This window comes from Egretta garzetta, unplaced genomic scaffold, assembly GCF_000687185.1.
Source record: "Egretta garzetta isolate BGI_Z169 unplaced genomic scaffold, ASM68718v1 scaffold405, whole genome shotgun sequence".
NCBI lineage: Eukaryota > Metazoa > Chordata > Aves > Pelecaniformes > Ardeidae > Egretta > Egretta garzetta.
In genome coordinates, this window is record NW_009259854.1 from 2,464,160 (window position 1) to 2,478,068 (window position 13,909).

The 13,909-nt window shown below is 42.3% G+C and overlaps 1 protein-coding gene across 1 annotated transcript in view; it reads right to left on the minus strand.

Annotated features, from left to right (window-relative positions):
* Positions 1 to 13,909, minus strand: part of FHOD3 (formin homology 2 domain containing 3) — a 165,987-nt gene that overhangs the window by 42,489 nt on the left and 109,589 nt on the right. The window contains exons 14-15 of the mRNA XM_035895475.1: positions 12,274 to 12,432; positions 3,508 to 3,690 (exon numbers count right to left, since the gene is read on the minus strand). Of these exons, the coding sequence (XP_035751368.1) occupies positions 3,508 to 3,690; positions 12,274 to 12,432 (342 nt within the window). The remainder of the gene's footprint in view (positions 1 to 3,507; positions 3,691 to 12,273; positions 12,433 to 13,909) is intronic.

Below are 13,909 nucleotides of genomic sequence, written 5' to 3' on the forward strand. Positions count from 1 at the left end.
CCTCGAATACTGTGTTCAGTTTTGGGCCCCTCATGACAAGAAAGACGTTGTGTTGCTGGAACATGTCCAGAGAAGGGCAACGAAGCTGGTGAAGGGTCTGGAGCACAAGTCTTATGAGGAGTGGCTGAGGGAACTGGGGTTGTTCAGCCTGGAGAAGAGGAGGCTGAGGGGAGACCTTATTGCCCTCTACAACTGCCTGACAGGAGGCTGTAGTGAGGTGGGTGTTGGTCTCTTCTCCCCAGTAACAAGCGATAGGGCGAGAAGAAATGGCCTCAAGCTGTGCCAAGGCATGTTTAGATTAGATATTAGGAAACAATTATTCACTGAAAGGGTTATCAGGCACTGGAATGGGCTGCCCTGGGAAGTTGTGGAGTCCGCATCCCTGAGGGTATTTAAAAGACGGGTAGATGAGTGGGAAGTATCCCTGAGGGTATTTAAAAGACGGGTAGATGAGATGCTTAGTAGGGACAGGTATGGTTGGACTCTATGATCTTTTCCAACCGAATGATTCTATGACTCTATGATACCCTTTTAAAAGAACATAAAGTATCAGGATCACACCATAAAACTTAAAAAGCTGTGATGCACTTTTCAAAATTTTCAGACAGTTTAAACACTACTCAGAAGTACAATTTTTGAACACTTATTTCTCTAGCACACTGTCTCCAGGAAGACTAAAGTCAGGAGTAATCTTTCTGCTCAGAAAAGAAACTGAAGCAAGCCCTTTTCTTTACCTGTGCTACTTTTCTCATTCCTTCACCTGCTTATATTAATTTATGATCCTTTAAATTTGTCAGCAACAATATCCTATTTGCCCACAGTGACGTTAAGAAAAAAAGTATCTGATTTAGGGCAACTAAAGATTTTGTTCCTCTTTCTAAGGCCTTTAAACTCCCTTTGAGACAATGACATTTGACAGCATCTGCATCAGAAATAGTTCAGTACAAAGAACTAGCAATAACACAGTATAATTTTTTAGAGCAATCAAAAGTCTGAAAATGAAGATTTAAAGTTGAAACTCTACCTGTTTTGTCTATGCCTTTAAAATATGATACCAAAAGAAACGGAGAAAAATTATTGTTCCACTGATGACCTTCAGTAGGCATGCAGTACCTTAGATACGTGTTAATGTTTCAAAACATTGAACATATTATGAAATAGATCATTTGGAAATGGTTTTCCCTTTTTATTTTCTCTAAAGAGCAAAGAATCAATATTCATTCATCCAGTTCAGCCCCTCACAGTCTGAGGATGCTCCCTACAAATGTACTCTGACTTGCTTTAGTTAATTAAATTCAACCCAAGAAAGATGACTGACTTCATTATGCCTGGAAAACTTTTCTACAAACATGAACAATATCTCACTTAACCCTTTTCTTGAACAATTTAATGATGTTTTTCTTTTGGGTTGTCAGAGATGGAGCTAAGACCGACTTAGGCAGAACTCTGCTCTCGCTTGATTAGCAAAGGAGTCTCGTGAATAAGAACCCCAGTCTTATATCAACAACTTGGGTATTTTACACTGTTGATATGTACCATCTAAAACTTCCAACCTTGTGGAAATAATAGTAAGCCTCATTCATCTCTTGCATAAAAGATATGAGTGACTTGATAAATAACATGATATAAAAATAGATTTAAAAAACCCAAGCAAATGCCGGGCAAAAAAATGATCAAAAACTGTGGAGGTAAGTGATTTGGCACCTAAGTTTCACAAAGGATTTGTGCATTTGCAGGTGGATCTTCTGCAAAAACATAGTTTCAAGAACAGAATAATATTAGCAGATCATGGGTCTCATTATTATAACCATTAATGCAAACTACTTCATTTTTTAATTGGATATACTCACAGTATCTTATCTCAGTCTAAATAGCGCTTATGTTTATTAGTTACTTGGAACTTCAACTCTGACTTTAACCTTTTGTTACTGTGGAAACCCAACAGCTTTCTCTCTCTTGTACCTCTGATGTCTGATCCTGTATCTTCCTCTTCACCCAACTAAGACCCCAGCTGTTTGTCATATCTATGCTTGTTTGCTAGGCTTCTTATCACATAATCCTCTTACTTTATCAGAGTTATTGTACGTTATTTCCTGTACCATTTTATGGTAAGTACTGTACTTAGGCCTATCTACCTTTCAACAGGGACAAAAATCTTGGTCCTATCTTCACTCCAGCTGTTGCTTTTTTGAGTAATTTATGTATTTGAGACTTTTTATACTAACATCCATTCTACATGGCTTTTAGCCAGTAATTCATTAACTTTGTAACATAAACATTATGAATCAGCAACATGAAAACTATCAGAATTTCTTCAGCTTTTTGCAGTGCTTCAAGTTTTGGGTTTTGATTGAAAGAAAGCTAGAAATTCTAGGTATAGACATAGATTAACAGCTACGGCTAACTCAGCTCACATGAAAGGAACAATTTAGTTTTGTGATAACTTCAAAGCAGAATAAATAGCTGTACCAGAGTAAAAAAAAAGCCTGGCAAAAAAGTATTCAGGCCAGATACAAGTATTTTAGGTTTTACAAGTCAGAAATGTAAATGTCTAAGACTAAAATGTCACCATCAAAAAATCCTGAATATTAGTGTGATTGCATTTCCTAAAATCTAAGAAAATTAAACAGAGGTTGAGTAATCGTGACAGTATCATCTGCAAATCAATCCACTGTTGTATAACTTGTTAAATAACCATGGCTAGGTAAACATAAGGCATTTGCAGAAGCATGACCCACTTCTCAGAATCCATATCACACAAAGTTACACTGATTTTTTAATAAACACATATCTGCACAGATACACATACAAAATAAATATATACAGGAGAGAGCTGCCTGAAGAGCAATGCACGGGGTATGCACCAGAAGCACAGCTAGAAGAAGGTTCCTCTGCTGAGATTCCTGGAAAATTTTTGTCTGTAATTCATAACACAGGACAGACAACCCAATTATAGTGTTCTCTGAATAAATGCCATCCATGAAGAAGGTGGCAACAACTGTCTGGAACTGAACTGAAAAGAGCACCCCTGAAGGATATCTTATCTTTTGTTTATAACTTTGAAAGAGAGTTATAAACAGAAATAACTTTAATGGATGGTGTTTTCCTTAGTTCAACTGGATGCAAGATCAATACTCTCATTTTATGATGTAAGGCTGTAGCCCTCATTCAATCTTTAGCCAAAGAAAAACTCTTACTGCCCTGAAGTAAGAATTTCCTGAATAACAACATCTGGAGAAGATGTGGTAAGGATTTAGCCCTCTTCTTTGTTCCAATATCATTACTGCCTAATTAAAGGAAGGAAGACATAATCTTTAATTTTCTTTTATAGAAGGAACAGATCATGAAAGATCATTTTAGCTGTTTCCTGGTTGGCCACCGAAACAAAAGCGACCCATTTACTGTTTCCTCAAAATATACACTCCTATAATAACAAGGTCAGGGAAAGATTAAGCAAAGCCTCGGGACAGTCTCCACCTCTGCCTCCCCTCCCCGCTTTCCCCTCACCTTTTCCACTATCTCGTAGTCCATCTTGAAAGCCCAGAGCTGGAGCCTGGCAGAGAGTTCGCTGATGGAGGAGAGGGTGAGGAGGAACTGCTCGGCACTGCCCAGGGGGACATCGGGGTTTGCCAGCTGCGCCTCCTGGATCTTTTGCTTCTCCTCCTCGGTTGGGATCATGGTCAGGATTTTCTGTGAAGGGAGACAAAAGGCAGGCATCAGTGGTGGGGCTTAGAGGCACTCAAGGGCTGGGATGAAGTGGCACGGGGATGCTCCTGCGGCAAGTGCTCCTGCAGCACAGGCTCACGCAAGGAGCTTCACTTGGACTTCGCCTGAGTTCCTGTGACACTGGGTGACTTTTCAGCAGCATTGGCAGAAGTCCTCAGTCACTGGATGCTAAATTAGGACAGCACGTAGTAACCAAGCACTGACCCACCGCAGAAGGGAGCAAAACAAGGTGCGCCGTCTCGAACATCTGCAGCGGAAAACTGCATCTGTATTAACATAGTGGCTATGGTTAATCACAGGATCAAACACTGAAGAAAGACAGGGCGTCTGGTTAGGACTGCTCTCCTCAGCATTCATACCTTTAAATCAGAACTGGCCACCTTTCTGCGAATTACGTATGGAAGTGAGGATAGCATGAGTGAAATCTTTTGGCCGGTGACTTACAGCAGGTCAGAAGATAGCAGGCCCCTTTTAGCCTCAACGTTTATGAATCTTCCAGTACACTTGTAGGTATACAGGAATAATTTGAGGACTCCTGTCCCTTGCTGTTCTCATAATTTACTATTTTTGTTCAGTCTGTTTTGGTTTTTATGAAACATGACAACTATTGCATTCCCAAAAATTTCACCTGAACTGAGGACAACTTCCCAAGGTACACAAATTTAATTTAAAGTTGTATCATGCATTGCATAACATATGGCCTTTTTCTCCTCTGATCTGAAAAATCTAAATTATTGATGAAAAAGGATCTCAATATTTTCAGTTTCTGCTGTCAGGATGGCTCAAAACATTTGTATTTTCCCTTGAATTCTTGGATTTTACATGCTTGTTCACATGTGGCAGCTTTCCTTCTCAAAGTATTGCTCTCTAAGGTATTGCTCCTTAATTAGTTTTTAACATAATAAATGCATTGTAAAATAAAAAAGAAAAGCAAAACAACATAAAGGCATCAGATAAGTTGAGGTCTTTACCCTGCTGATCAATTTCTCATTAAAACAGAGCAGTAGATTTTCAACACAACTTATGTTTATTCATCTGAGGAATGACATGTTTTTGCTGTAGCCTTCTATAATGACAAGAGGCTGTTTTGGAGGGGAGGAGAGAATAATAAAAATACAGCCAAAGAGCTATCAGACCTGCCAATCCAAACTACAGCCTCCTTCCAGCACTGGACATAGCCAATTCATCAAAGTAGCACAACTGCCCCCTTCCAGTACCAATAATTCATCTGGCTCCTTGTACAGGGCTGGAGCTAAGCGTGGACACCAAGGGACTTTTTCTGGTCAATCAGGCAAAGAACAAGAGTTAAGCAAGCAAATAATGTTCAATTTGTTGAACTGGGATTTATTAGATTTCAGCCACTGCATTTGCATTGCTGTCTATCTTCTTATGCTGACTTCTATAAACAAATAAAGCAGCATTTATTTCTGTTAATGTTGGCTCTGCCTTTCAGTTTAAAAAGAGTCCTTGCTTGGACACCGCAAGCTTCTACCTTAATAAATTAATATCCTAAGGAAAAAAGAAGAGGAGGAAAATCCCTCAATACACTCTGGTGCTTTTCCTTCCCCTGATGTACACCTGTACTGATTGATAGTGTTTGTATATTGATTTTGAGATGTGCTGTCCATCCATCCACCCACACACGCTGAAATCTGTAACTTAGGTCAGACCTAACATCGAACTAGAGATGTATAAGTAGCTGCTTCAGGGCATTTCTCAGTGCTTAACAAATACTCATCTAAAAAAGTTCATAAAAAAGAGAGACTGAGTCGGAAACGCATAAGAAGAGGTGTTTTGCAGTGTGTCCTCTGAAGAAGCCAGGCTTCCTAGTGCCTACTCCTCTCTTCAACAACAAGAAGAAGCAGCCAACACCCCCTCAGCTGAGCCAGGGCAGCTTGCAAACAGGACCATATGAATATCCATACATGGAGAGTTTAGCGGTAGCCATGTGAAGTATGTAAAAACGCTTCTGATGCATTTTTGAAGGCTAACGCTTCAGCAGTATTCTCAAATGCCTCCTACAAATAACTGGGGCTTTTGGTTGCTACCCAGGGATCCCACAAATATTTTGTGGCGGTGCACCACCTTCACTCCAGGGATTTTGCACTGCTTTCAGGCTGTTTAAAGAGAGCAATGAAACAGTAAGCCTTATTTCCAAGGGTACTCTCCTCCTCCTTGAGCTTTATGTAAACACCACAAGCCAGATGGAGCTGACAAAAAGCATTCGAGTCCAAGTATTGCAAGGCTGCTGTGCTGCATACTGTAGTATGTGAAACAGAGAATGCCAAGCAAAAGAGCCTGTACTTGTGGTGCCAGCCGCTGAGGATCACCCCTGCTGCTGAAAGCCCCGCCTCGATGGGACCAGAGCTGCTGGCAGGTCTCACACCATCCAGGATTCAACTGCCCCCATAACAACGACTCACTCATCAGCACTTCTAATCTGCTTGGACAAATAATTCTGATCCTGCTCGTCATCGTCCTTGGTGTGCCCCTGAGTAAGTGGTAAAATGCTCCTATTCTTGATTTCCACCCTATGACTAATTTGAGCCATTTGTTCAGCACTGGAAACTGATGAGTACACCATCTGCCAGTTTATTATTATTTTTATTATTATTATTTTTTTAAGCATCACTGACAGTAAAAGTAGCATAAAAACACAGCAGGGCAGAAGCTTACTGGCACTTGATGTGACCATTAAATCACAAATAGCTTTGTTAGTTTAAAACAGTCTCCCTAGTACAGAACTCTTCAGGTTGATTAAAGAAGACTTGGTTATCAACAAACCCTATGCTCACATCCTCTAATGTGTGTGATACACGTATTGCACCTCCATGCATTCTCACACAAGTTTTTGGGCCAGAGACTAAAATTCTGAGGAAAACCAGTGCACAAGTCTCTTCATGGAAAAGAAGAAGTAATTTTTGGAGTTCCTGCTCACATGAGATAATGGATCCTAATTATTCTGCTCCTGGACTGCTGGACCAGCCACTTGCTTGAACTTTCAGTGATGGGATCAAACCGTTTATTTTCTGGACTCAGTCACCCTGAGGTATGGTGTCCAAAAATTTCTAAGAGGAAAGCCTTAGAAGGCTCACAGGGCAAAAGTCATAACCCCCATATGCCTGAGGGTTATGGGCCTCAGTGTGGGATGCAAAGAAGCATCTAACCAGATACTGCGAATTGCCTGGAGCCTCCATGGAAATTAGGGGCTTAATTTATCTCTTTCAAGAGATAATGGGGCTTCTCAATGATGATGAGGTTGCAGGGGTGCCTGGGCTTTCATATTTGGTTTCAGCTGATTTTATCAGGCAAACAGGAGCCTGAAAAGAATTAGTAAACTAAATATCTCATTGTTGTTGAGTCCAAAGCTTTCTGTGGCTCGAGACCCACAAATCTGTAAGCTGCATACCCAAATTAGTGGGCATTTCATCGGACATTTGACAGGCCTCAGCAGGTGATTCAGCTCCAAAAAGGCTCCCACACTTCAGCTTTCCAGACAGCTCTTAAGGAGACACACTGGTGGTTTGCATTACCTGCAGAAACTCTAACAAAATACAAAAGCGTGTGGAGGTCAGGACTCCACAGTGAGTGAGCCTGCCTGCACTAATTTTATTTCAACTCTTCCAAAAATGATCCAATTCTGAGAAGGGACTACATCTAAAATGCCTGACAGCCAGCCCTGTAAATGGGGAGCTGACAGCTGCTGCCTCGGTCAGACCGCTCCACCTCCTCAGCTTGCTACTGAAATACAGGAACATGCCATTGCTGGTCACAGACACTGTGGAAGATGTTTTGGTGTGCTGCAAGGAGTGAAAGTGTAGCTTTTTTTCTTTAAATAAAGTCTGAAACTCGTTAGGGCAGTGATAAGCTGACTGTGGGCGTACAGCCGGCAAGGCACCATTAAGTCTGTTCTCTCTTCTGTCCAGGTTTGTGAAAAGAGTGTTCCTTCAGGTCACGCAAGCTAGCATAATTTGAAAGATCCCATCAGACTTTTACAAACCATTAGCTAAACAAATTGGAAACAGCAAATGCCAACACACCGTGGCAACTATCAGAACAAAAACTTAAATAAAATGTTGCTTTTTGTTTATACATGTCACCATCTGCCTTTTTAACAACGGGCCCTCATTTGTTACCCCTTTTTACATGTCCGGGCTACCTAGCCGCTCCAGACACATGGACTTCAAAGTACATAATAAGTGTGGGTATGGAGGGCCTAGTGTATCTGGAGGGTTTTTTTCATTTGAAATAGTTTTACTGAAGGCTATAACTAACAATGCAATGCAATATTGTGTAGCATCAACAAAGCTATATTGCAAAGCACAAAGCCACCCATTTCAATTTCCTCACAGCATCACCCCAATTTTACTTTGCTAAATTATTCATACTCTTGTGCAATTTCATTTTGACCCATGTTCCCTTACTGAGTAGCACTTTACATAGGGACTCACTCATTTCCTTTACCAAAGACAATCACCAAGGACTGGTTTGGTGGACTCTGTTCTTGCAGGTGCCCACTTCATTAAACTTAGGTGCCAGGACTTTAAGCTTGCCTCCTTTGGTTAGCTCACAGAAAGCCATCATCCCTGCTAAACAGGCAGTCCTTTACCCTGCAGTGAGCGCCAAGTTGTTTGAACACAATGAATGCCAAGCTTTCTTTGAAAGGAAAACACAACCACTTTGGCAAATGTAAGGTGGCAAAAATGTTTTTAGCTGGATTTGATGCATGCTTGCAGACACACATCGTGCCTTCCTTTGAAAATACGTTTCCGACAGTGCCTGCTCTGCATACTAAATGGACTATCTCTGCCTTTCTAGCACAATGCCCCATTTTCTGCCCTTTTCCACAGCTCAGGGGTACCTAACCATTACAAACACATGGCCTAAAATATGCAACATACTTAGGTATAGAGGGTTTTAAAATACCTGAAGAATTTTTTCTCCTATCTTACTTACATATTTGAAGTTAAAAAGCAAAGTATGGATTACTAACAAGACTTAAATGACACAAGCAAAGCAGAATTCAGCAGAACGTCGGCCAGTAATGGAGGGTTTACTGGGTCACTGAAATTGATTATGAGTTGGATTATCACAGACTTGTAGCCTGCGTCCCACCGCATCACTGCCTTATTGCTAGCACTACTGTCAGCACTGCTTTAGGCCACTGTCCTTAAAGGAATTGCTGAGGTCAGTATTAAGATACCATTTAATCTGAACTTATCCGCCAAGGTGGAGAACTAAAACCACATGCTCACTCACATGACAGTGACGATGCTCCTCAGTGAGGGACACAGCACAGAGCTCACAGCCAAGGCAACGGGTGGCTCAGGTGACTTCATACCCTGTTGGTGCCCTGCTCCGTGCTGGATCCTCTAAAAGCTGAAGATGATCCTAAATTATAGCTTCCCTGAAGTTTTAGCAATGGAAGTTATGTCCTCACTGCACACATCACATCTCTTCTCCTGCTCTGCTTGCATCTCTCTCTTCTACTTACTAGCTGCGACATCTCTTCTAGACAATTAACTATGCAGAAAGGCTTTTGAGTACCCACTGTGACGCAGTTTTTTAATTCGACCAATTGCATAACTTTTTTTTATGTACCAGTCCTGCCTCAGTCAACCCATAGATTAGCTATTAAGAATATTATATAGCAAATAATTTGCTTGATTTGCTGCATTTTTATATAAATGAAGCTGATGCTTACACTATTACTGATTCATTTGTCATCACTACCAATTATTTCCTAATATTTAGGAACTGTAGATATGTACCAGAAACCTTTCTAAAAATCTAGACTGAAAAGACAACCCCTCTTCCCTCGAAGCTAACTCTAAGGCATAAAGACAGTGAACAGATAGATACAGAGAGGAGAAACAAAGCTTGTTGACACTGTAGATCAAAGGGGCAGTATGGAAAACTGAGGCAGGGCTCTGCTGAAAACAGTGGGAGTCACAGGATGCATTTCTGTATCTCTCTTTGCACCCCTTGGCCAATTCTGCATAGCTTAATCCATTTGTCTATCTCACTGTAAACGCCTGTCTCACTCTACAACAACGTGCTATAAGAAAAGTCTGTAAACCGGGGATTGGGAAAGGAAATCTGAATTCAGTGCAGGGTTCTACCCGATAAGAAGTAAATAAATATGGAACATTGAAGAAAAAACAAAAGCTCTTTTCTCTGTGAACATGATCCTTCCCAACCAATAAAGGCTTCATCCCTCAAAGTGCCAAGTACCTGGGCTCTGCTCTATAGATTCATAGAATCACTAAGGTTGGAAAAGACCTTTAAGATCAACAAGTCCAACCATTAACGTAACACTGTCAAATCTACCACTAAACCATGTCTCTAAGCACCACATCTACCCGTCTTTTAAATACCTCCAGGGATGGGGACTCAACCACTTCCCTGGGCAGCCCATTCCAATGCTTGACAACCCTCCCGGGGAAGAATTTTTCCCTAATATCCAATCTAAACATGCCCTGGCACAACTTGAGGCCATTTCCTCTCACCCTATCGCTTGTTACCTGGAAGAAGAGGCCGACCCCACCTCACTACAGCCTCCTGTCAGGCAGTTATAAGAGGGCGATAAGGTCTCCCCACAGCCTCCTCTTCTCCAGGCAGAACAACCCCAGTTCCCTCAGCCACTCCTCATCAGACTTGTGCTCCAGACCCCTCACCAGCTTTGTGGCTCTCCTCTGGACATGTTCCAGCAACACAACGTCTTTCTTGTTGTGAGGGGCCCATCACTGAGCACAGTATTCGAGGTGCGGCCTCACCAGCACTGAGTACAGGGGCACAATCACTTCCCTGGTCCTGCTGGCCACACTATTCCTGATACAAGCCAGGATGCTGTTGGCCTTCTTGGCCCCCTGGGCAGATTGCTTGCTCATATTCAGCTTATTCCCTTTCTCTTGATTTTAAGTACCTGGGTGATCACAGCAGTATTACTCACATCCTTAGCTTCAAGCTGTGGTCACAGAACTCAGAAATCCCATTTTCTTTAGCACTGGGCAAGTATATCAACAGTGTATCATTTCCTGGTTTCTGAATTCTTCAATTTGAGAGCTACCTGCATATATATTTTAAATGAAATTATGGGTTTCTGGCAGCTAATGGAAAGGCCACCCAAAGGAGGGTGTGGTGCTGCAAGGCACTCACAACTGAGGACACCACAGGTGGTTGGCAGATGGACAGCCCAGCTACAAGTGTTGGCACTGGAAAGGGTGAGCTGTGCAGGGCAGCTGAATTTCCGCTGAGTGTGCCGGAAAAAGACACAATTCAAAGGAGATGCTATGTGGAAGACAATAAAGATGTGTCCTTCTTTATCAGCCATTTTATGTTGGACTTTGTACGGAAACACTGCCTACAGGACTGAGATCTAACTGGCGGTCTATGAGTTGCACTTGGCTAGAGGAATACTTCTCCAACACTTTCAAGCTTAGTACTGCAAACTGCAGTGGTGGGTACATGGGCTGGGTCATGAAAAATTACTTTTTTAGCCTGATTTGTCACCTACACAATATGAGTACGGTATGTATATACCAAATAAGTAATATCGTTTGGGGAAGAAACTATATTCTAGTACGGATAAATCGGGCCTTGCCTTCTAGCTAGAACAATCTTTTGCCTTAAGTATTTCTTTTGCATGTAACTGTTGGCAACTCCGTTTCCATTCCAGCCAGCTTTTCCCATTTTCTTCTGTAGTCATCACAGTGAAGGTGGAAATGGGGAAATCATGAAACAGAGCCCCAAACCACTGAAAGGTGACTGTGAATCAAGACATGACCTCTGCAGCTCAGCCACTGGTTGAGATTTGTAGTTGTGCAGATTACTCTTACTAGATGATATGGGCTTATTAAAAAAAAATAAAACTGAAATCAATACAACCACAATGAAGAAAACCAGGGGAGCAGCAGGCTTCTTTTACACTTCATAGAGGAAAAATGTTTTGATAAAAAAAATAATAAACAGAGCTCATCTTGGATCTTGGTAAGAATATCTGCAAAGTCAAACATGTAATGGTAAAAATTACATCATCTGTAATCTTTATACCAACTGCTTTTCTTCAAACACAACGGTAATGTAGAAATGCTATTTTGAGCACAACTAGTCACTGTATTTGTTTTCCGTTAGATATGCAATCTAGAACGACTCCAACAGCTAGCTGGGCATGAACTTTATTAAACCCTGTACCAATTGCATCAGCTCTAGTAACTCACTACCTATTCTTGCTGCTCACAATATTTCAGTCAAGCTCCAGAGGAACAGAGAATACTCTGAAAATCTTGACAGGAATTAACACCGTCATTACTGATACTTAGACACAAAGCAGAGAAATCCACGTTTGCTGAGCATGCCCAACCTCAGGTGAATAATAGATGTTTCTGAGCACATTACATTGATTTGATGAGTCTCACCTCTCAGTCATGATATAATACATCCCCTTTTCCCTATTCCATGGAAAGTCTGGCTTGTACTGTGTGCAACACTGAAAAAAAAAAGGTAACACTGATGATGCAGACCTGAAGAAATCAACTACTTTCTTACCTCTATTCCTTCCTTGTTTAAGGCATATTCATCAAAGTTCAAAATAGCAGTCTTGATGGTCCGGGGAGGGGGTAACACAGTCAAGCCAATATTAATAGCGTTGCTTCGTTTTGAGTCCAACACAATGATCTCCTGTCGCTTTCCATCTGCAGCAGTTTTCTTGGTAAAGAAGAGAACAAGAATATTACTCCTGCAGCCTATTTCATCAAGAAAAAGTCACTCCTTCCATTAATCACTTCCCCTACTTGAGGGTGCTGACACTGAATGTAACTCAAATGCATTTATAGTCATTCACAAAGCTGAATTCTTCTACCACATCCTTGCTGGTATCAGCATGAGCTGCCAGGATTTAACCAGAGAGCCGAACGCAGACTCAGATGTTGTGCAAAGCGGAGCTAGCTTGAGACACAGGAGTCCCCGCGAGGGCTGGGGATGCTGCAGTTCGGGACAGGAGTCAGGCTGAAAAAAAGCCCAAAGCTGTCTCTGCTGGGGAGAGCTCTGCTGTGCTGCAGGACCAACAGGGCAGCAGCCGGGCAGCTGATGGGCTCTGGGGCTCAATTCCCCTTTGGATGCATCAACCTGGAGAGACCACCGACCCTCTCTTGCCCACATGGCTGGCTGGGAAACAGCCAGGGTGGTTCCCCCCCCGCCTGGCAGCACTCTCCTGTGTTATAAATCCACCTTGGGCACTGGCAAAGGAGCTGCAGAGGCCTTTCTGGAGACACTGGCATGGTTTTCCTACCTCTGGCTGTCAGAGGAATGGTATTCTACCTTGCTGCTCGCGATATGTCCGTCAAGACCTTCACAGGTGCAGAACAACTTCAACCTTTCTGCTTTTTTCAAAGTTCTATTTGAAACTAGACATAATCTTTGGTTCTTACCTCCAGTATGAACTATACTATAAATAAAAGCACAAAGAACTAAAAAAAATATGCTTTAAATTCCATGTACAGAAGACCCAAGAAATTTCTTCCCCTCTCTCCCCATTCTCATAGTGGTAAAATGCGAACCAACTAGGCAAGGTGACTCTCCAACTATTTACATGGCATAATACAGTGCTGAACGTGGTCTTTGCTTTTACATCTCAGCATGCCCCTCAGTCTCTCACTGTCCTGTGCTAGAAGGTGCCTCTTTGGCAACTACATGTGTCCTATACCAGGCAGCTGCAACAGGAGAGGACTCTGCTCCATACACAGGGATTTTCCCTCCCTCTCCATAGACATGAACTTTGGAAACACGTTTTCTCTGTTTCCCCTTCCTTTGCCCTATCAGAGATGGGCTGAGGGATGCTGTCAAGCACAGGAACATGGGGAAGAGACCGGCACATTGATGCAAGCAAGCGCAGACATGCTTCGCTGCGTATAAAGCCATGTTTCAGCAAGGCACGGGCTGCAGAGACGTGACTGTGGCCTCCTTGTAGAGCCTGTCACCTGGACTGTGGTTAGCGGCTCCGGCAGCAGCAGCCTTCGCACAGATGCACCTCAGAGGAGCAAAGAGAGAGGCTGAGCATTCCCTCCTTCCAGGCTGCAATGGGGCAGCCCATACAACTGTTCAGAACACAGAATCATTCGTGTTGGCTACAGCAGCAGTGCCTCCTGCGTCTCTTGTGGATTTGGGGGAAGCCCAGGAGGAGAAT